Source organism: Xenia sp. Carnegie-2017, unplaced genomic scaffold (genome assembly GCF_021976095.1).
Source record: "Xenia sp. Carnegie-2017 unplaced genomic scaffold, XeniaSp_v1 HiC_scaffold_24, whole genome shotgun sequence".
NCBI classification, from domain to species: Eukaryota; Metazoa; Cnidaria; class Anthozoa; order Malacalcyonacea; family Xeniidae; genus Xenia; species Xenia sp. Carnegie-2017.
The window spans coordinates 15,702,482-15,725,770 of NW_025813487.1; the positions used below are offsets into that span (position 1 = coordinate 15,702,482).

At 36.2% G+C, this 23,289-nt stretch overlaps 5 protein-coding genes across 9 annotated transcripts; 4 read left to right on the top strand and 1 right to left on the bottom strand.

The window, feature by feature from the left end:
- Nucleotides 1-1,882: 1,882 nt before the first annotated feature.
- Nucleotides 1,883-8,770, top strand: LOC124450336 (serine/threonine-protein phosphatase 6 regulatory ankyrin repeat subunit C-like). 5 transcript variants are annotated; one of them, XM_047000992.1, is made up of 18 exons: nt 1,883-2,011; nt 2,097-2,634; nt 3,422-3,555; nt 3,627-3,725; nt 3,797-3,895; nt 3,995-4,093; nt 4,164-4,238; nt 4,336-4,369; nt 4,646-4,753; nt 4,853-4,942; nt 5,042-5,545; nt 5,625-5,738; nt 5,827-5,948; nt 6,026-6,259; nt 6,932-7,052; nt 7,191-7,322; nt 7,714-8,027; nt 8,396-8,770. In XM_047000992.1, the coding sequence occupies exons 3-18, from the start codon at nt 3,445-3,447 to the stop codon at nt 8,519-8,521; spliced, it is 2,382 nt and encodes a 793-aa protein (XP_046856948.1). In that variant the 5' UTR covers nt 1,883-2,011; nt 2,097-2,634; nt 3,422-3,444; the 3' UTR covers nt 8,522-8,770. The 5 variants fall into 5 exon arrangements, with proteins under 5 accessions (XP_046856948.1, XP_046856951.1, XP_046856952.1 ...); XM_047000995.1 differs by having other exon boundaries at nt 6,029-6,259; XM_047000996.1 differs by lacking the exon at nt 7,714-8,027 and having other exon boundaries at nt 8,396-8,556.
- A 56-nt stretch (nt 8,771-8,826) lies between these two features.
- On the top strand, nt 8,827-10,941 carry LOC124450339 (putative riboflavin kinase). Its single transcript, XM_047000998.1, has 4 exons — nt 8,827-9,071; nt 9,482-9,633; nt 9,988-10,090; nt 10,157-10,941. Exons 1-4 carry the CDS (start codon nt 8,972-8,974, stop codon nt 10,294-10,296), a joined length of 495 nt encoding a protein of 164 aa, XP_046856954.1. The 5' UTR covers nt 8,827-8,971; the 3' UTR covers nt 10,297-10,941.
- Nucleotides 10,942-12,222: 1,281 nt separating this feature from the next.
- Nucleotides 12,223-17,790, top strand: LOC124450335. Its single transcript, XM_047000991.1, has 10 exons — nt 12,223-13,362; nt 13,866-14,127; nt 15,133-15,191; nt 15,343-15,407; nt 15,634-15,718; nt 16,268-16,319; nt 16,517-16,736; nt 16,831-17,253; nt 17,318-17,413; nt 17,523-17,790. The coding sequence occupies exons 1-10, from the start codon at nt 12,229-12,231 to the stop codon at nt 17,551-17,553; spliced, it is 2,427 nt and encodes an 808-aa protein (XP_046856947.1). The 5' UTR covers nt 12,223-12,228; the 3' UTR covers nt 17,554-17,790.
- Nucleotides 17,575-19,441, bottom strand: LOC124450338 (uncharacterized HIT-like protein Synpcc7942_1390). The gene is made up of 4 exons (XM_047000997.1): nt 19,138-19,441; nt 18,825-18,929; nt 18,028-18,103; nt 17,575-17,959 (listed from the first exon to the last, which is right to left on the bottom strand). Exons 1-4 carry the CDS (start codon nt 19,393-19,395, stop codon nt 17,868-17,870), a joined length of 531 nt encoding a protein of 176 aa, XP_046856953.1. The 5' UTR covers nt 19,396-19,441; the 3' UTR covers nt 17,575-17,867.
- Nucleotides 19,442-20,123: 682 nt separating this feature from the next.
- LOC124450911 (protein mago nashi homolog) lies at nt 20,124-23,005 on the top strand. The gene is made up of 6 exons (XM_047001562.1): nt 20,124-20,242; nt 20,339-20,397; nt 20,510-20,566; nt 21,407-21,460; nt 22,118-22,200; nt 22,686-23,005. The coding sequence occupies exons 1-6, from the start codon at nt 20,158-20,160 to the stop codon at nt 22,783-22,785; spliced, it is 438 nt and encodes a 145-aa protein (XP_046857518.1). The 5' UTR covers nt 20,124-20,157; the 3' UTR covers nt 22,786-23,005.
- The last annotated feature ends 284 nt before the right edge of the window (nt 23,006-23,289 follow it).

Below are 23,289 nucleotides of genomic sequence, written 5' to 3' on the forward strand. Positions count from 1 at the left end.
CAAATAATCCAACTGGCTAAACTCTTTATTTACACTTATGATTTAATTTCCTTTAGTTAAAAATCTACTCATAACTGTCTTATCTTGCAAATAGAATTTCTTCTTTATTCGCTACATTTTAAGCACGTTCTTGTCCTAAGAAAGAAAGTACATCAAATTAACTCTACTGTTCTAAAAAAATTATTTAATCTTTACTTTGTCGATCGTTATGTTGCAAATTGTTCTGCGTTGTACTTAAAATGGAAATATGAAGTAGTTCACCCATCAAGTGATAGAGTTATACGTAAATGACTGCATTTCTTCATTGTTTATCTTGCCACCATAGCAACAAAATACTGCAACCACAACAATACTGCAACAACAACAATGACGCATGCGCCAACTGTTACTCCTTTCCACCACGAATCATCAAGTTTTTTGTCTCGGAGATAACGAGAGGTTGCTGACAACACCCAACTATCTAAAGTATCCTCTGTTATGTCCACTCGACCACCTTCGAGATTACGTCACATCTCCCCTGCAAACGTGTAGCAATTATGACCTGTTGTTTTGCCTTTCGTTTTACCTGATGAATGAAAAGCTTTCGTGTTCCCCAACACGTTGTATTTAGGTGGGCTTTTTGATGCGGATTCAACATTTTTCAAAAGAATGTTTGCTGTGTTTTTTTTTCAATTGAACACGTTTTGAATAGCAGGCGATCTCCATTTCTATGTCCATCATATTTCCTCTACATGTGAATAACAGTTTCTTAGAAGCGTCGATTGTTTGTTTAGTAAACACTCTCACCCAACCATCTTGTTGTCCAAAGGCACCAAGATTCGATTTATTATTTGAGACAAAATCTATGAAGCAGATCTTTAGGGTTCCGCCAGTTTTTCTTTCAAGAACGAGAAAGGCATGCTGGTGCTTATTCCTGTCTGGTATGCGCACCAAAGAAACAAGTCAATCTTCGTTTGTAATTTTTCAGGTGGTGTCTACCTCGCTGTACTTTGATTTCTGGGTTTGGAATAGTTACGGTTTCAGTTCATGCAACGGTACGTCAGCGTGGTAACTGTTGCCGCTCATTGACTTCTTTATCAGATTCAATTCTGCATCCACCTCAACGCCAATTTTCATGGCACTTAATTCTAACGCAGTCAATGCATTATCTAATGCTTGCGCTAATTCATTGGACAAATTCTCTTCACGTTCCCTATGTTCCCTACAACGAAAATGTGCGTAAGACATATGATGAAGTTTGTCACCAATATCGTACATTTATTGAAGGATTTATCTTCGTCTTCAGAAAGACGTGTGAGTGATGTGCTTAGCGTAGAAGTCTTTCAGCTCCTTCAAATTATTTGGATCAGTCTGTTCTTCAGGAAAATCTATCGGTGGATCTATTTCCAATTTACCAGCAAGATCTTTACACTGCTTATAGTTTTCTGTGAGGATTTTTCTATTATGAGTATTGAAACTTTCACCGCATGTATTTATGTATATATTCATCATTCTGTGCAGTCGGCCAAGCTCAAAAAGAGCATCTTGAAGCTCCCTGGAAATGTTCAGCGTCGACGTCGATTCGCCTGTTGCCATGAACGCCTTTTGATTTTTTCTAATTCCTTCGATATCAAATTGAACGTACTTTCAGTATTTATAAACCAAAAGGTTTTTCAAAGAAGTCTTCACAAGAAGAAACTGCCATCAAGTGTTTATTTGATGTTGACTTACCAAGATCTTTGCCAATGATTCTCTAGTTTATTGTACTTTTTCACAAGTGCATCAAGCAGGTGAATCGTTGCAAGTTTTTCCTGTCCCTTGCACCTGTTAAAACAAATGGTGGCTGACCAAATGACACGTATGAATAACTTATGTAAATTCATTTCTTATGTTCTCAACCAAGTATCGACAGTGTTCATTTCAAGGAATTCCCAGGATTCCACAGTTCTAAGTTCTATTTTAAAGAAGTTGGATTAGATTGAAAAAAAATGCGGTTATTTCAAATCGAACAGAAAATGCTAAACAATTGGAAGTATGTAAACTTTATTGGGCAGCGTATTTTGGATAATGCGTCAGTTATCGTGTTGTGTACCAGTTGACTTTGTTTTTTCTTTCAGGATTGGGACTACATGCTAAAGACTTTTTTGGAAATGCATTTACAAAACGTGTTGGGTGTTGTTAAAATTGCCGGAGGCAGAGTGGCATACTTATTACTACGCCAACTTATCGATATTTTTACCGCATTTCTTTCTAAAGTTGCAAAACCTTTCCGTTTCGTTTATAATTGCCAAACTTCAATGTGGTAAAAATAGAATTGTTTGCTTATATTACAGTGATAATATATTTATGACCAGCATAAAGCTTTAAGTTGAAAATGAAGTGGATGTATGAACATAGGAAATAATATAATTTGCTATAATCTAACTGCAGTTAATTTAGGATACCCGAACAGATGTCACGTGACATGACAACTTCTTCGTGTCAGGAAGTAAAGACGGTTTCCCTTCGATTCGAACTGAAAATACATGTGTTTCCGCGAGGTGACCGGAAACCGAGAAATATTCTGTTTTACACCGCAAAATAGCAATTTCTTCACGAAAAAGAAGCTCCAGCAGTATCTGCTTTTTATTTATAAAAGACCAGCGAAGTTTTAAGGTAGGAATGATAGTCCTATTGTTGATTTTATTTGAATGAATTTTGACTTCCTTTCAGCAAAATGCCGAACGTTTTCCGTTTGTGACATCGCTAACTTTGCGCGGGAACTATGCATATTTACATCGTCTCTATTCATATACTAATGTTGTAAATATAAACTGCAAAATAGGTTATACTTAATAGTGTTTTTTTTTGGCTTTGTCGCTTTGAGATGGATGAGTACGAAGGCGAATGCCTTCGTTGCGTCTTAGTTTACGAAGAAGCCCAAAAAATATGGCGGTCTTATAACTTATAAGATATTCTCATGCAATGTCAAGGTAACTTGTTATGAAATTGTGTCTTTCCCAATCGCCTTCGTTTGTATAAATTTTAAGTTATGCTTTTTGAGTATATATCTCAGTCAGAGAAATGGCACATTTTGCTTTTCGAGAATTCAGTCGACGGATTAATGGTTATTTGTTGTGTTTAGCGCCGTCTTGACAACGGGTTAATTGTAAGTGTTTTTGTATTCAACATCGCTTTTATGTGCCCTCTTTATCATGAAATTCAACTAACTTTTCTGTTCCAAGTCAAGGGTGCTTGTTGATGATTTTTTTCTAATTGTTTTGGGGAATTTTTTCGACCATTTTGTCATTGCAATATCTACGGAAGTCGTAAAAACGTACTTCGTTCATTTGGTCAAAATGATCTTTGTACCATCTGTTTTATTTTTGAACAGTCTGAAGTAGAGGAGATAAGTTTGTACAAACATAACAAAAGACGTCCGCCCTGATTTTTCTTTTTTTAGATCTGGCTTGAATATCAACCATAATGACGTCGTTGGCCGATCAAGGAAAGCGCTTGCTTGAAGCATCCAAGAGGGGTCAGGCAGACGAAGTCAGTATGCTAATGACATCAGGAGCACCATTCACAACAGACTGGGTGAGAATGAGAATTTCATTTCGTAGGTATTTGATTCCAAATAGATGCTTTGAATTTCAATGTTTGTTTAGCTTGGAACCTCGCCGCTACATCTTGCAGCCCAATATGGTCACACTACGACAGCTGAAGTTTTGCTCAGAGCTGGTGTAAGTCGTGATGCAAGGACTAAGGTAATAACAACCAAATGCTTACTTTTTATATTCACCCATACACAACTGACTTACAGTACATTTTCATTTAGGTTGACAGAACACCAATTCATCTTGCAGCACAAAATGGCCACATTGATATTGTTGATTTGCTCATTGCTGGTGGCGCCAGTGTCAATCACACTGATATGGTAATACAACTGTATTTTACATTTTTGTGTTGTGTCCTCAATGATCATGACAACTTTGTGAAATGTGAGTCACATGACTTGATTTTACATCACTATTAGTTAAACATGACTCCCCTCCATTGGGCTTGTGACTCTGGTCATGTGGATATTGTACGACTTCTACTCCGCAATGGAGCAAAAATGGACGTGGAAAGCAAGGTTATTGTCCATTTTTATTGCCAGTGAAATTTTGAATTATTCCACGTACCTTGTGCAATTTTTATTGCAGTTTAAACAGTTGCCAATCGACATCGCAAGGCAAAAAGGATTTGTGGAAATTGTCAATGTACTTTTGGAAGAAGAGGTTTGAAATTGGATTTGTATTTTAAATCAAAGAAGTAAATGAATTCTTTTTGAAATTCCTTAAGTAATCGATGAAAATTGTATCATTTTTTCCCAAGGCATCTGATCGTAGTCAAGGCATCAAACGTCAAAGTAAGTGCTACAAAATCCTGTTTTATAATTTTAATCTTTGAAATTTCCTCGTTTCTGATTAATCAATTTTAATGCCTGAAAAAGCTACATACATCAAATCTTTTTAGTTATGTATTTAATGATTTACGTATTATGCAGCTTTTTCATAATACAATATTGTTTGGTTTGCACTGTGTCTTTTACTGTATAAAAACATGGTCTCTGACTAATACCAATGAACCGATACTATGTATTGTGGCCTTAAAGAATATCAACAATTCGTATGCGTTTTTAAAGGTCAGGCAAGTTTGACTTTGGGCACCATAAAAAAGCGGCAAAAGACAAGGAAATTTCCAATGACAGCAGGTTCTTGGACAGGAGTTATGGATACAAATGCTGTTCAGAGTGAGCACAAATGCTAAACTTTGTTAGGGATTGGTGATGTTGATGGTTGTTCTGTGTAATGTAAATATTCATGTTGATCATACTTATTTTTTTGTTTAGATCTTCAGATGTTGAGAACTCATTCACAGACTATGGCACCATTGGTCTCAGCTGCTGCTCTTGCCAGCTCTGCAGAACTTAATACAAAAAGTATGTGCTCGTGGGAGAATTTTTTAAGCACTCCTATTGCAGTTCTTACTCCATATAGCATTGTGAATGAGTTTGTCAACCACTTGAAAATGTTTTTAGAAGCAAACATTGTGAAAGTGGAAGCAACATCTTCCCAGGATTCCAGTGTCCTCGATGCTCTTGCAACTCTGGCAACTGCCACACTAAATCAGACAACATGCACTCTGTCAGCTCCGACGAATTCTATTGCCATGGCGATGTCTACAGTTGGGAAGCAAAATGTTACCCTCTCACCATTGACCATTCCACCCAACACACCAAGTCAATTATTGACCAACATTACCCCTATCACACCCCCCATGTGGGGGAATGTTGGCCCACTTCAGTCTCCTCTTGCAGCCCTTTCAACCATATCAGCACTTTCACAGCCTGCACAACCTTCACCTTTGAACATACCGATGCATCAACTTCCTTTTGCTGTTCCTATTGGATTCAACAGTCAGTCAGGTGGTACAGGAGGTAATCAGTTGATTATCACACAAGTACCAATCGCTGGTCAACAGAATGGCACCTCATTGTCTAGCTCCCAGTCCACTGTGACTGTCTCATCTATAACAGGATCTGGTAAATTGATCCTTAAAGAGTTCGTTTATTCTCTGACATCGTGATTTAATATGGAGCTATATTTTATTCAATGTTTCAGCTGTGTCATCTGTTGTTGATCAACCATCTGTAGCGTCTGGTGAAACAAGTCAAGCAAACACAGCGGCTACAACTTATCTTGTTCCTATCGTCGGACCAGGCTCTGCTGCACAAGGTAGACTATTTCCGTTAACATCACGTGATCCGGGCAAAACAGTACGACTGGTGACGTGTACACGGATTTCTTACTCATTTTATTTCAGGTCACGTGCTGCTATCTGCACCTGATGGAACAACGCAATTGATTGTCGACGGCAATCAACTAAGCCAGCAGTCTGCAAGCGTCGAAGTTGCGTCAACGGAAAAAAGTAGCGTTCAACCTCAGGTACATTGTCATGACAAAACATTTTTGTGCGGAGAGTTTGTGCAAACTTTTATCTCTGTTTACCATTTCATACGCAGCAGGAAGGTGTCCTTCAGGTTCAGCTCACTCCAGCTATGATCCAACAGCTCAACCAGAATACTGTAGATATACAAACTCCGCGACCAAATGTTGTCCATAGTATTCTGGCACAGCCGTTGCATATCACTGGTCAGGTGCCTGGTCAGTTGCAAATGGCGCTCGCTCAGGTACTCGCCGGTCAGAACACGAGTCAGACGCAGACTCCCACGACACTGCATAACACACAAGTAGTGGTAAGTTTTTCGTTTGTCTAACTTGGCTGAATCAAATGTGAACTGGATGGAGTTTTAGTCGGTAGCTAATACCGTTAACCTTCGCTATAAGCATAAGCCCCACATAAAAAGGTCCACCCGCGTATACGTCAACTTGCCTAAACGTCCACCCGCGCATACGTCAACTCGCCTATACGTCCACCTGCGCATACGTCAACTCGCCTATACGTCCACCTGCGCATACGTCAACTCGCCTATACGTCCACCCGCGCATACGTCAACTCGCCTATACGTCCACCCGCGCATACGTCAACTCGCCTATACGTCCACATACGTCAACTCGCCTATACGTCCACCTACGTCAATCTACGTCCACCTACATACGTCCACGCCTGCGCATACGTCAACTCGCCTATACGTCCACCCGCGTATACGTCCACTCGCCTATAAGCCTAATCTCATGTATTTACTGGTGTAATGTTCACAAATCGTACAGTATTTAGTAGTCCATTCATTACCTTCCCCATCATTATAGCTACGTAATTCCGTGTTTTCCAATTACGCGACATTGATTCCGTAACCCGAACCTTATTAATCTTATGGCATTTGGCTATGGCCGATTTATTCGTTAGAGATTAGGATTAGAGATTACAATTATTACCCTTTGGTCTACCATTTTGTAATGTTTGCTAGATCCAGACAGTCCCGGTGGCTACGACGTCACAGCAACAAGATTCACAACCACAGACGACGCATGCTTCATCTGAGCCCGTCGCAAAGACTCATCAACAACTATTACAACAACTATTACAAGGTTATACTCAGTGACGTAGCCAGCTCGGCTTTTTACTTCCGCCATGCAAATATTTTTGTGTTCAAAATACGCCCTCAAAATGAATCATGATCGAAGTTCAAGCAGAAAAACTCTCTCTGTCAATTTCATCACTTTTAGGACAGGGAAACACTCAAGCAACTGATTCTCTTCCTGTCACTACTGCCCACGCGAACAGTCAATCGACCACCATTAGTTCCCAACTTCCCGCTACGGCCGCGCTGCAAAATTTGCTCAGTCAAAGTTTACAAGGTACATGGATTCTTTCACAATATTCGGGACTCAAAATGACGGCCGGTCAGCGGACAATGAGTGGTTAAAAATGCCTGCTGACCGGCCTGATTTTTTGCCTTGTGTGTAATTTTGACCGGCCTGATTTTCAGGTTTTCCACAAAAGCTACAAATCGGTTTTTCTTTCAGTATTCTTTTGAAATATTGAGCGTTAATTTTTTTGTACAGAAAAACCGTATTTGCTCTTGTAATTATGTGCTGGGAGGTAAGAATCAGCAGTTTCGAAAATAGGTATTTTTTTACGTTTCCATCTTGACCGAATACAATTGGGCTGTTATTTTGAGCCTTGATATTTCCGCTTGAATATCGCTCTGGGCGTGCGCGTATCGATCGTGATATTTGGCTCTTCTAGGTGCAACTAATACCCAGTCCCCGTCCGCTCAACCTCAACAGCAGCCAAAGGTTTTGGTTGATCTACAGAAGATCGTAGAAACCCAGGAACGGGAGATGCGCGCGCGCAGGAGTTGGAAGAGATTAGAGCAGGCTCGTCGTGATAGCCGCAAATATCAAAACGAGCTGCAGCAGGCTCAGAAAGAAGCAGAGTCCTATAAGGATCGTCTTCAGGCATTTAAAAAAGATGATGAGCCCAACGCTCACAATGACAGCGGTGTTGGGTCTAACGAACAATTAACTCATCAATTATTTTTGCAAACTGGAAGTCTTGAGGTATTCGTGTTGTACCTTTTGGGATCATTGATTGGGATTTATTTTTTTGGGGGGGGGAGGTGTGCCAGGTTGGATTAAACTTCATTGGCTACTGGTTGCCAAAGCATGTCAGAGGTCTTTGTTGAATTCTTTAATCTGTTACCTTCATTATTATGATTGGTGCTCCATTAAACACTAACCACAATTATTTGTTTGGTATGCAAGCATTTTGTTCGGAAATCATCACCCTTCCTGCACCCCTCCCCTAAACTCATTCCTGATCTTCACGAAAACATTTGAAGATTGTCATTTTTCGATAAACCGTAAGCGGAAGCTGCATGTTTTCGAAATTGCTCATTTTTGAAACGTTGATCTTTTTCGTTTTATAGGGTCTTACATCAAGTAATCTGATGTCTACTGATGCTGTCGACATGCTCAGTCAAGTTGCTCAACAGGGAAATGCCGGTACTGAAGGGGATGTTGACGAGACTGTCGTGGATGAAGGAGATATTTAAAGCATCAATAGAATATTATACTGTGCATGTTAAATCCAAAATACACTCTCGAATTGCTCCAAACTGTGTACGTCGGAATTTTAAATATGTATAAAATTTGTAATATTTTGAACCTCGGCAGTAAAACTTTGAGGTTTAGAAGAGGTAGATATATTGGCCCAGCAGTTGGGTCAATCAAATGTGAATATTTCAAAACATTATTTTTCTTTTGTAGTTAGCTAATTAAGATAAATATATATTCGCGAAGTAGGTGGTCACGTGCTAGGTGACGTCTTCATTCATTGCTGCTATCGCGCTCTAATAAGCGGTACAAGTGTGCCGGAAATAGCTGTGTGTGATATTGTTTTGTAACATGTTTACATTTAGAACATTATTGGATGATTGAGCAATTTTAATGATGTTTTCACTTGCTAGTTGTAGATTTTAACTTCTGACAGGAGTTCCAGTATTATGCCTTCCGAAATGCCAAATGGAGTTCTACCATTGTTTGTACGAGGGGAAGTCGTCAAAGGATTCGGTCGAGGGAGTAAAAGTTTAGGAATTCCCACAGGTAGAAATTTCATTTAAATATGTCTTGTCTTGTGCTTTTGAGTAATCATTCATTACTGTATATGAAAGTATCTCCCTATCCCAAGAAGAGCATATTGTGTTATTATACTGTTGTGTGTTGAAATTGTAGCATTTTATGGTATGGAAAATTAATGATATTTGATTATTTCTCTGGTTCTCTTCGTTGTATTAGCGAACTATTTAGTCGAAACTTGAAAATGAGTGTTCTGTGCTCGGAACTTTTCCAAAACCATCGAATTACGATGAAATATGTTTTTTAAATAGAGGTTTTGTACAAGAACCATTATCAATTACTATCCAAATGACCAAATCTCAATTTGAAATGAATTAAGTTATGCAACTCTGATTGACTAATTAAGAAGTGACGCCAACTGCTTGTTTTAACTGTAGCAAATTATCCAGATGAAGTGATCTCGAAACTGCCCGACTCTCTTGAGACCGGTGCATATTATGGCTTTGCTAGTGTAGATGGAGACGAGGTTTACAAAATGGTGTTAAGTGTTGGATGGAATCCATTCTTCAAAAATACCAAAAAATCTATGGTAGGTAATCTGTCTAAATTGGAAGCCAGCAATTCAATAAGTTAAATTCACCCATTGGTTAACAAAAGTGCTTCAGGACATTTTGCTAAAATTTGAAACTTTACATGGATGTCTGAAGATGAAATTTGGCTTTAGCAAGTTTAGGGATTTTTACCCATTCCAATTTAACATTAAAGTCAATGTTATAAAGTCAGAGTTAGCATTTAATTATATAAAATGTAAGCAGTTAAGCTAAATAATTTGGTTTAATGGTTTTATGCCATTGTGCTTAATCTGAATCAATTTATTGAATAGAAAAAACATTTGACCTTTTAACCTTACAGCCTTGATCTTTATGTAATTATCTTATGATAGGAGACGCATATTTTGCAAACATTTCCTGAGGATTTTTATGGAAAAGAACTTCGCATTTGCATTGTTGGTTATATCCGACAGGAAAGATCATATCCATCATTAGGTAACATCGTCCATTATTTTGAAATTTCCTTTGATATTTTGTCATTCGTTGCTTTTTTTTTGTTAGAATCCTTAATAGATGCCATTCGTAATGATATTTCAGTGGCAAAAGAAGAACTGGACAAGCCTGAAAATCAATTGTACTATTCAAATCCATTTTTAACAGATAAGTCACTGGCTAGAAAAAATGAAGTTGTTTTATCGTAGAAAATAAACTTTGAATAATGTATCCTATAGTTTCTTGTATGAAATGTAATGTCTGCATAATTTATAATAGCTTTTTCGACTGGTAAGGGAAAATCTTAATGCTGTACAATTAATTGAGTTTGAGGTACTTTGTTCCTTTTTCCTAGCCAAATAATATTAATATATCAAAAAATTAGGCAAAAGCAATTGTGATTAGTGCAAAAGCAAAAACAATCTCTCAATCATCATAAAAAGATGACAGAATTTAACAAAAATGTTTGCTGTTATACTGCAATAAGGAGCTGTCAAAATATAATCTTAACTACAACACCCCAACTGCCCACTATGAAAGCTTCATGGATCCATCCCTGCACAGCATTAACACATTTTGTTATTGCCAGGTTTTGATTTCTTTTATGCTTTCCTCTAATGTGTTGGTACTTATGTAACTTTAAACTAATTTCATGCTATCTTAGAGAGCCACATAAAAATGGGAGCTCTTTGTTTTGAAAGAAAACTTCTCAAACGCTCTTGGGAAAAATAATGACGATGTAAATGTTTTCCTATAGACTTTGGCTACACAGGCCAGCAATTTTAAAACTACATAAAGAATAAATGATGTATAAAGAATAAAATTACTGCAATGCTTGCAGGTTCAATCATGAAGAGACATCTTTTCGTCATTTTTATATAAATTATACACTATAGGCGTATGTCAGGAAATGAGCACGATTAAAGATTACAAAATGGATGAGATAACATAGAATTCAATGGAAATAACCTGCTCAAGTGGAAAAAATGGGGAAATGTGATGTCTGAAGTATATACGAGGCAAAAAAGGCAACATTATTTGTTGTCACCACTGACCGTATAGTATTACCGTAATATTATAGAACTCAATGGTTGTCACATTTTAAGAAACACGTTCGCATCACATGATTCATTTCTGGACAGTTGGCGCCATTGGGCGCCTTGTGTCTTGTGCTTCGATGACCTTTGTGTGTGGTTCATGCTCTCACAAAACTCCTCAATATTTGTATGTGAAAAAGAAAGTTTTCGACAAAGAAGAGTGGAGTTTTCGAAAATACAGCTTCCTTTTTAACAGCTGCTTGAATATACGCCTGGATAAAAACATTTGTGGATACTTTTTATCACTTTTAGATAAAGTCATCGTTCAAAGACGTGTGGAAAAGAAATAAAAAAAAACCCATCAAATTACCAAGGTATGATACAAAGGAACTTGTAATTGTTCAAACAAGATATGTTAGTTGTTTTTAGAGATTAGTTTTTACTGTTTCGAGTGCATTCCTATCTGCTGAAAGACGAAAAATATAACTAATGAATTTTTTGTTTTTCCGTGTCTTCTGTACTTCATTATTCATCTTTGCTATAAGGCTAACGGCTTAAGAAAAAGTGTTCACTTAGAACTGACCTAGTTTCACTTAGGTTTACGTGAGAATTTTTTTTCCGAACAAAAAAAGAAAAAAGGCTAGACAGTGGTCTTGGACTTTGAAAAAAAAACTTTCTGTCAATGTCGTCCATCTTATGTTGACAAATTAATTCAAAACTTGTGCTTCCGAGATCAAAAATCGTCCAATCAAATTGCGAACTCAGATTGAAAAACCATTATGATTGGTTAATGCATGAACTTGGTAAAAAATATTTTGTGACAACAATAATAACAAAAAAAAAATTTACTGGCTTTGGCAGTTTGTACTTGGTAATTATAGTTTTAAAATCAGATATTTAATTGAAAAATAAACAGACGTGTTGATTGGAAATTGCTAGGTAATCATTTGAACTCTTGTTGTAAAATTAGATTGAAGAAACTAAGTTTTGATATAGTAAATAAAACGTCATGTAAGTTAAGATATATTTATCTGCTAAAATATTTTTTGTGATTTTATCCTGCTGAGCTATTTTTGTGACGTAATTCTTCTTTCACAGGGGGAAATGCAGGGAGACCTTGTGAAAAATCAACTTGATCAGACTAGTTCTGATTACGTTTCTTCCTCGACACCACCACCCAGCAACCTGTCACTTCGGGGTTCCGTGAACTTTGATCGTCAATTCACAGAGAAAAGACAATATTTCCTTGTCACAAATAGACATTGTGTGAACACTTCAACCAAGTATACGGACATCTTATTTCCTTCGAAACCAACAACGACGTTACCACAACCACAGATCACATATGCAGCAGGCTCCAATGGTGAATCGCAGATTTCAGTCGTTAGATTTTTACAAAATGGAAATGGACAAGATTCCTTTCTTTTGTGTTGCGTAGAAAGGCCATCTGACGCATTACGCTGCGAAAATTCTGTACGATCATCTCGTGAATGCAGTCGAGCTGATCAATCGTCTCTCGCTCAAAATCAACTTAGTCAGTCATCTTGCTCTTCTAATAAATCTCACCAATTATATCGCTCTCCCAAGGAAAGTGGCCATTCAAATTGCTCTTCTAATGAATCTGACCAATCATTTCGGGGTACCAATCCAAAGAACCAATCGTTTTCTACTTCAGAAAGCAATGTCAATCACTTCAAGGCAAAATATAATCGATACTGTAGTCCAAAAGCAGATAACACAGTAGCGTCAAGCACTGATTCCTCTGCGACAGTCAATAGACTGGATTGTAGTACAAACGTTATTGGTTGCTCTTTATCTACTGATATGGTACAATCACCATCAGGTCACATATTCAAATTGACCTGTAATTCCTATCTGAACAATGAAAACGGTTTGCCTCCAATATCCACAGATGACCCTATCACAGCCAACAACCACCTTGATACCATGGATCATATGCAAGATAACTTTGATGACGACGAGGTATATACCTCGTTACCACGTGACCTATGGTATCTTGAAAAAAGCGAACTCCTTGCCATGCCCGACGGAGATTTTGCAAAGTATTTGGATGACAAGGACCACGATCTTCTTGCACCACAAATAGAGAGATCAGCTGGAGAGGATGGCGTCGTGCCCTCCTCACCAATAAGGTTGCTAAGCAACCCGTGCACTCCCGACATAAGTGTGGTAGACAGCCAGGAGTTGGAGTTGTTCGATTGTTGCGATGAAAGTATGGTATGTGTACAGAGTTGGAAGAACGAAATATTTATTTTACCTTTACTTTTATATTTACGTAGAAGCACAATTGAAATAATACATTGAATATAGAGAACAAACTTTAATACAGACATATTTCGGCAAACTGATACTATCATCTGTGTGAATGAATATGTTACAAAACATGTCTGGGGCCGGTCGCACGAAGCATGGATAGCGCTATCCATTTGATTGCAAATTTTTAAAAAACTTCTTAAAAAGGAAAAAATAAAAGGTGTGAACTGAACTATCACTGAAATAAAATATTGCTTCTAAAATTACAAAATTTCTTTGTCGTAACGAAAACATAAACACCTTTTTTCACAAGTTTGAAAATTTTACTATCCAATGGATAACGCTATCCAAGCTTCGTGCAACCTGCCCCGGTATTACAAAACATGTTTGTGTTAAAAAAGTTTGTTCTCTATATTCAATGTACTTTCACTTCTATCGTGTGTTTATAACTGTTGAATTTGTTTCAGTATAAATCACCTTTACCTGTCATCACGGACTCTCCGCAATATGGTACATTAAACTGGGGCTTAAAGCCGACTATTATTTATAAAACACCGGATGGTTCGACGTTTTTGGAAGACGATTGCAATAATTTCAAGAAGTACAGCATCAGTGCTGGTAACGTCCAAATACTGACGCCATCTCCGTCCAGCGACGACAAGTCACGAAGGATGTCGTGTCGGATGAAAGATAAACGGCCACGTAACAAACAAAGAGTTTACCGAAAAAGTAAATACTTTAAGTTGATAAACTTTCGTTTTGATATAGTTGTGCCTGGTGATGACTTTGCAGAAAGGAAAGTAATTTGTTTTCATTTATTTTTTCTTTTTCTTTTATTCCAAAACCATCATCAGAGAATGACAACACGAATTCATGTTCTTTTTCTTTTACCCATGGCCTTGCTTCCAGACTGTCATATGGTCTGCTGCTCGCATTTTCCTCCTACTAGATTCCCAATCTTATCTGATGCCAATCTGTTATTAAATCTTCCTTTGCACGATGTACACAATCTCACCATAGGTCTGCCTTGTTCTCTGTTACTTTCTATCTTAAGTTCCATTATCTTTGTAATTATGTTCCTCCCTGGTTGTCCTCCTTACATGCCCATACCCTCTTAACCTTGCTTCCTCTCTACAATATTAACCACATCAAATCATCTTCCGATTCTTGTCATTTCCTACTCCATTCTTCAATAACATTCCTAGAATCCGTCTCAACTTCTCATCATTTCTTACTCCATTCTTCAATAACATTCCTAGAATCCATCTCAACTTCTCATCATTTCTTACTTTATTCTTCAATAACATTCCTAGAATCCGTCTCAACTTCTCATCATTTCCTACTCCATTCTTCAATAACATTCCTAGAATCCGTCTCAACTTCTCATCATTTCCTACTCCATTCTTCAATAACATTCCTAGAATCCGTCTCAACTTCTCATCATTTCTTACTTTATTCTTCAATAACAATCTTTGAATCCATCTCAAGTGACCATGTGTGATAATTACGGCCAGACTTAGTTTGTGCTTTTGACTAACCTGCGAAAACAAGATGGATACACAAGTATTCATTCATCCATAGCGTTGTGATTTCGAACATAAAACATGCCACTGTAATGTATTCTGACTTAGCCTGCATACACCACTAGTTTAAATCATTCTAGAACTTTGCAGTCTGCAATAGAGATAACCCCAATCCGTATCCTTTCTCGTAGAAGTTTTGTTTACTTTAAAGGAGATGAACGTGTCGAAGATGTTCATGAAGTTCCTGCAAATGAATCAACTGATAATAAGGTACATTTACTTATAATAAGGTACATTAATCATAATAAAGTACATTTACTCATAATAAAGTACATTTACTGATAATAGGGTGCATATACTCGTATCGTAGTGCGCAGAACATTCAACCAAAATTCGTGTTTATTGCATTTATTATTTTCAGAATATCGGAAAAGTTTTCGACTCAAATGAGGATCCAATGTGGTTTGAATATGAAAAGGAGAAAAGGCATGGTTTTATACACGACCATAAATAATTGTTTAAGTATTGCGGCATGTCATTTTTAAGCTCACATGATTTCTACGTGATCGTGAGGTCGTTAGAATTCGATAAAACTTTTATTTATACAAGCTATTACTACAGTAACTAGCTTGTATAAATAACTATATATAACATGGCAGTGTAGAAATTAGCTTGACAACAACTTTTTTAATCCTGCTGTTATACGTTTTAGCCTTTTATGCGAACAAGAATTTTCTTTTCCCCATGGACAAAATAGCGAATCGGGGGCTTCGGATAATCACAAAAACTACGAGACGGTTAGTGAATATTCATGTATACTTTATTTATTTGAGATTATTTTGTTTTGTATACAAACAGCTGTTTGTTGCTTATCTTTAGTGTTTCTTGTTTGGATTTAGTTTATCTTGTTTACCTAGTTTCCTTTTATTTCATTCCTTTTTACCAGTCTTGTTTTCCTTTTTCCTCTAGTTTGTCTTGTTTTCTTGTTTACCTCCACCTTTTTTTCTTCTAGTTTTCTTTTTCTTCTAGTGTTTCTTTCTAGTTTTCTTGTTTACCTGTAGTTTTTCTTGTTTACCTATAGTTTTTCTCGTTTACCTTTACTGTTTGTTGTTAACCTCTCTCTTGCCATCTTCCCCATGTATTACCGTCACATTAGTCACTCTTTAAACGTACGCGCTTGAACATTTTGTGCATTTTATCTATGCTTGTCTTTTTTCTCACTAGCTCTCAAAGTTCTGAAACTTCTAGTCTAATGCTTTTAAGCTTCTAATCTAAATAGAGATGTTTGAGTACCAGTTTTTGTCGATTAAGTAAAATGTAAACATTTGTATCTGTTGATTCTTTAGTACCTTGATCTCACCAATGTTGTGAATTCTATATCTCAGGAGCCATTAGAAGGTACGTACAATCGTATTAATGGCCAAATAGTAATCCTGCTTTTTCTTGACTAACTTTTGGTCTTTCCTGTTTCTACTTATTGACCAATTGACAGTTTATTGTTAGTGAGTTTTCTCAAATCAAAAATAGTGATTTCCACATTTTTTTTGAAAAATGACTTTGAAAAAAAATTTCACACGGACGTCTGCTATTTACAGAACCAAGCGGCACTCTGAGTTCGACAGTGGATCTTGGGGTATCTTGTGAAGGGATGCCAAGATTACGTGACCTCGAGGTGATCCAACCAGAGAAAAATTTAAGCGTTAGAAAACGCAAACGCTCTAGGACCTATTCCAAAACGACGAAAGCAAGTAAAAGTCGGAGAAAAAACACTCAACCAAAAAAGAAAAACGACTTTCAAGACTCATACAACGATAGGTAACTGATCTGGACTTTTGGACGTTAACTAACACACTCTGGTGATATGCGAGTCTAGAAATTTGAATTGTGCAAATTGTGGTACTTCATATAGAAGCAAGAACGTTCCTATCGAAAACATTGACGGTTATTCTCCATCAAATAACCAATGCGTTACGCCACTCTTGCCAAGCTGTCTTTTCTCGGTTCCATGGTCAACTATGGATGACGTCTTATACAATAACGACAATCTGTCATCAGTCTCAGATGGATTTTCACACGGGTGTCCTCAGATGGTCCCTACGCTTCAAACCACGCAAACCTCGTCACAAACATTTGAAAGACTTGCTTCTCAACCTATGGAAGGGAACACGAAACCAAGAAGTGACTGGTTCCACCAGTTGGGTGATCTTGTCCAGATGGAAATGCTGCCAGGTCGTGCAGAAAGATCGGATGTTGAAATCAACAGCTTCGAAAAGAATGCAACACCTAATGGATTAATGTCGTTTTTCACGGAGAAACGAAATTCAGTTTTGATGTATGTTGATCAACTTATATAATCCTATATATGCTCATTTTACTGTATAATGTATTATTTGTAGTGATAATCCTAATCTTCAATCTAAACCTTACGAAATCACGAAGAGATTGATTGAGATGTGGAAAAACCTGAGTAGAAGGGAACGAACACATTTTGCGTAAGTACAAAACGTTTTAAATGTTATCTCAAGAGATTGAGCTATTGCATGCTGTTATTTTTTAATTAGAGAAAAAATTCACATTAATCGTTGCATTTTCATATATCAGGCAAAAGGAGACGCAATTAAAGAGAAATTGATATTATTAATAAGGTAAATTGTTTCAACCACATGTTAGTATTTTATTTCACAATGTTAATATAATATAATCAGCACTATTAAATGGATCTATTTATAACTAATATCTAATATGACAAACCATAATAGTCCAATTTTTAAGACGTTGTGTATTTGTAAAGGCGTTGTGTATTTGTAAAGGCGTTGAAATTGTTGTGGAATAGCATACTAATTATATCACATTGTTTTGAAGTTACAAAGATTCAAGAATAATATCGTTACTTATATATGACCTGTGAAGTAGTCTTGACAGGAATAACATTGCAGCTAATTTCCATCATCCTGGTGGCCAGTTCATTAAACGGCCACCCATAATGTGAATATGCAGGTGATAGACTGACTGTGCACCATCATCACCATCATTGATCACTTCAAAAACAAAATACACAATCTTGAAATCATTATTCATTGGATTGTAAGGTAGACGTAGAACTTACCAATTCGGTAACCAGATTCTGCCAAACCCACTTTTTTGGCAATTTTTTTTGCAGTGATCAATAAGTGTCCAAGCAACTAAAAGGCAAAATACACCTGCATTCAGTTGTTTCAATTTCATTATCACTAAGGATTATTAGATATTAAATGAGAATACAGTCAAACCTGTATTAAGAGGCCCTGCATCAAGCGGACACTCTGTGTTAAATGGACACTTGGTAAAGTCCAGAAATATATCTCGTATAGTTTGTAGTAATGAAACCTCTATCATGCGGATACCTCCATTAGGTGTATGCGGACACAAAAATCTGTGTTCAACGGACAATTTTTTCAAAATAGTTCATGTTGTTTACAGACATAAATATTAGTCACAAACATATTGTCACAACAATTATAAAAACATTTGTCATAATTTAAGTGTGTTGAAGATAAATGAAAGATTACACAAAACATGAAAGTGTTTACAAATTATTAATAAACATAACTTGTCCATGTGAAATCAAGCTTGTTGTTGACTAAAAGATTTACATGAGATCACATTACACCAACAACTTCTTAAAACCTCTTATTACTTACGAGATATAACTATATATTACTGATGATAATTTTCAGTTTTGATATTACTAACTGACGTCATTTTTAATTATATCTGTGTAATTTAGTTGTTGATTCTACTATTTATGCTATTTTTTCACTGGGAGAGGCCTGGTGAAGAAAACCTCCATTAAACAGACACCAGTTCATTCCCCAAGGGGGTCCACTCAATTAATACAGGTTTGACTGTAAGTGAAAAGCCTACCTGAGAATCCTCATCAGTTGACTGAGAAAGACGAGCTATTGGTTTTCTTGGAATGACCAAAATGTGATGTGGGGCAACAGGATTGATATCCTTAAATGCAATACACTAAAAAATGATAAAATGCATTCTTATCAGAGAATGGCCAGTTTGCAATCATTGCCATTTCATGCAAACTTCTAAACATATTTCATTTCCTCATTACCAATCATGCACAAATAAACATTTACATAGCACTTGCTGGATATGTCCTAGTCTTGTTGTATGGTGAAGGTGAACATAGGATATCATTGGATACATCTTTGTCTCATTATACCTTATCATCCTCATAAATAATATCAGCTGGGATTTCCTTCCGAAGTATTTTAGCAAATATTGTATCTCCAGTGTTATATTTCCCTTCTGTGGAGTTGTCAATTGGTATCTTTAATTTGATGTTACCATTTAATCCTTCATTCTGTTTTGAGCAAAATTTCTGTGCCTTCACAACTTGTGGTATGTAGCTTACAGCTGTAATTGTTGTGACAAACAAACGCCTGGTGATGGAAGTGATGGGATGTATTGCGTATGACATTGTTTAGCTAATGGTTGCATTTGCTTTGGTCACCAGGTCACTCGGTCCTGGGGTAAAAAGACTCTTCGTTCAGTTGAGTGATACCTCCCCCCTGGAACACAGACAATTGGGATAGTTAATATTTGAAATGAAAAAGTAAACATATGTTTCTGGCACAAAAACAACAAAGCAAAGTAAGCAACACAAGTTTATTAACAAAATAACGAATGAAAACGATTATTAACAAAATAAGTTATTAACAAAATAACGAATGAAACGGTGAAAAATGAGAAAATTCTATTTTATTGTCGATTTCAGTTAACTTTTCAAATGGCGGTTGCCAAGTTACTTTCTGATGTTGCCAACTACATTTCCAAATATGGAATATTCGTTATGAACTTGTCAACTTGAGTTGACAAGTTGTGTACTTGAGTAGTGAAGTTGGGAACTTGAGTACTGAAGTTGGGAACTTTAGTACTGAAGTTGTGAACTAAAGTTGCGAAGTACAAGCAAACGCGAAAGGTCTTTGTACCCTGTAGACATTTGGCAATGAATCCGTTCAGTAAGCAAGGGATATTCGAGTTGACAAGTTCATAACGAATATTCCATATTTGGAAATGTAGTTGGCAACATTAGAAAGTAACTTGGCAACCGCCATTTGAAAAGTTAACTGAAATCGACAATAATTTATGTGGGCGTTCGCTTTTGAGTTCCACGTTGCTCGACTGAGGTAAAAGTGGACTGGAAACGACTTGGAAACACGTGGCATTACAAACAAGTGCAATGGCGGATTTTTACGTTCGATATTATGTTGGACATAAAGGCAAATTTGGTCATGAATTTCTCGAATTTGAGTTCAGACCCGACGGTAATATGAAATTAAATTCGTAGTGCTTCAGTTGGAGTTATTTCATTTTTCAAAACCGTCGTGGCTTCAATAATTTTGCTTCTTTATTTTTCTCAGGGAAGTTGAGATACGCGAATAATTCAAACTACAAAAACGACACCATGATAAAAAAAGAGGTAGAAACGATATTAAAAGTTCAATTTTGAATTACTCAGTCGTTAGTAAATAAACGAATGGAAGGAGAAACGTTGAATGAATTTAATGTGAAATAAATTGTAATTTTTTTAGGCTTATGTCTCCAAAAGTGTGATGGACGAATTGAAACGTATTATTGAAGACAGTGAAGTAAGTAGAAAACTACTTTCAGATAGTAAATATATTTTTGTTGCAGTGTTGTTATATTATCCTTTCCTAGCTTACACAAAGGCTTCAATTTTAATCATATTTTAGGTATTATATCTTGACAAATTTTTGTATAGTTGTTTTGTATTATATCTTGACAAATTTTTTACATATCCAAGGTAAGTGGAGGGTGAAATATATGTTTCTGCCAAAGACATCAATATGACATCTCTCACAAACCCCCCTACCCCCTACCAAAGAAGTCGGGCTACGATAGTGATAATTGTTTGACTTTATCCACTATAATTATTTATCGTTTGCCACTGATTACATCAATTGCTTGTGTGCATTCAATACACTCATAACTGGAAAAAGTTGTTCAACAAACACAGCACTCAACATCTCTTATCAACTACATTTTTTTGTGGTAATTAACTCATATTTGCTGTCATATTGGCTCTCAAAATTCTTAGTACTCAGTGTTTATGTGCATATATTTCGAGAGAAAAAAGACTTCATGTCTGAAAAGCCCCTCTCTCCCAGATGTCATATTACTTCTTTTTGGCAGAAACATATTTGTCCCTTCCCTTAACTTGTATAAACTGTACAGTTGTGTGCAGTCCATTTACATGTGTTATATTATTCAGGTTATTGCCATTACTAAGGCCTTTTGAAACTGCTGAAAAATAACTATGACATGCTTTTGTTGTTCCTTTGTTAAGAAAATGACTTTAATGCATGTAACTTCCTTTCAACCACTTGCAACAGTTAAAATTTATATCCCACTTGACCATAAACTTATGTGTCTTGACTATAAACTTATTGTATTTGTTGTCTTTCCAGATTTTGAAAGAGGATGATTCCCTTTGGCCCCAACCTGATCGAGTTGGCCGACAGGTATGTGTGTGTGTGTGACTTAATAGTTAAAGATGGATGTCATGTATTATTGTCATAGAATAAGTAGATTATCACATTGAAGTTTTTGCCCAAGTGTTTTGTATTTATAGCCAAAGTCAAATTGACCAATTTAAAAGACTTAATAAATTTTTTTTTAAAATCATGTTCAATAAAAAATGAACTGTTTTTAAAATCATATCAATACTTTTCTTGTTTTCTCTGAACTCCCACCGAGGCAAAAAAAATTAGTAATGACACATTATATGAAAGGGCACTTCATTGTGTAACTTGGTGCTGTATATTTAATTAGATAACTGTCTGTGGTTAGCCATGATTTAATGGTTCCTATTTATTAAAAAAGAAGATTGACTAGCTGTCTTTAGTAAGATATCAATGGCACAAAAAATTTTCAATAGAGCAACACTTGACTCTGAACATGACTACTTGTTAGGTTGTCAAAACTTGCACATCTACACCAATATTCCTTCTCAGGACTCTACTAACCTAGACGATCTACATCTAAAAACATGTAACTTTAGAGCAACCTTTTGTGTATTCCTTATTCTATGTTTTGGTTATTAGTCTTTTTTAAGTAGATTAACTTTTTCAGTCCAGTGTTGTCTTATAATTGATTTATTGAATCATTTGTTGTTGTAGGAATTAGAAATAGTCATGGATGGCTTACACATCGCATTTAACACTTCAAAAATTGGTTCCCTGGTGGATGTCAATCAGTGCAAGTAAGCGATAATTAATTGTTGTTACAATGTACACACATCATGAACAGTGTGCGAATTAACGGTGTGCAATTTGCACATCGTTTTAGCTAAAATGAAAACAATTGCATATCACTTTTTCAAACGATGTGCAAAAATCAGCGGTTTTAACGAAAAACACTGTCGTAAATCATATGAATTTGTTCAAGTTTAAAAATATTAATTTAGCAATTAGCACTGTATAATAATTACTGTAATATCGATTTGATTATGCCTATAAAGAAACCCTTTTGTCAAAAAAATTGCACATCGTTTTTTCTGAACTAATTCGCACGCTGATCATGAATATGCAGGATTTGATAAATTAACAAATTCTGTGTTTTATCAGTCGACAGAAAATTGAAATCGTTGTGCACTCTTTGATAGAGATGCAAAAAACTTTCACACATAAGTTGATAGGAATTTTGCCTTTTAAGACAAGGATCTAAAACACAGTTTTAATTTTCTAGCGATGCAGATGGTTTGAGGTGTCTATACTATCTAGTTCAGGACCTTAAATGTCTTGTCTTTTCACTTATTGGTTTGCACTTCAAGATTAAACCAATATAGTGAAATGACCACTTCTCCGCACCTCGCTTCGATTTGTATGCAGTCTGATAACATCGATATGCAAGTTGAAATAACTATGGATTGTGATTTCTACTTTTAACCCTAAACATCTTCATAAAACCTTTGTTTTGGTGGAAGGAGTCTTTTCTCTCACAAAGTGAAAGAATTTTAATTTAAATCATTGTTTAATATTATAATAAATTTGAATTCTTTTACTAAATCAATCTCCATTATCATTTGCATGGGGGGGGAGGATTTCACACAAGTCTTCCTTCAAAAAAAATGAAAAAGGCATGCATATACAATAGGCTGTTATAATAATATTATTGGGTAGAAAATTGTGCAGATAGGACTGAGTCAAAGTGGAACTTATAAGTTCAAAGTTGGTAGTAATATCGAAAGTCTGCAGTGGAAATTGCATGCCTCTATAAACTAGATCCGTCCCTAATCGTGATTTCTGGAGTGTGTTTACTTTATAAATTCCACGATGGGAACAAGTATGAT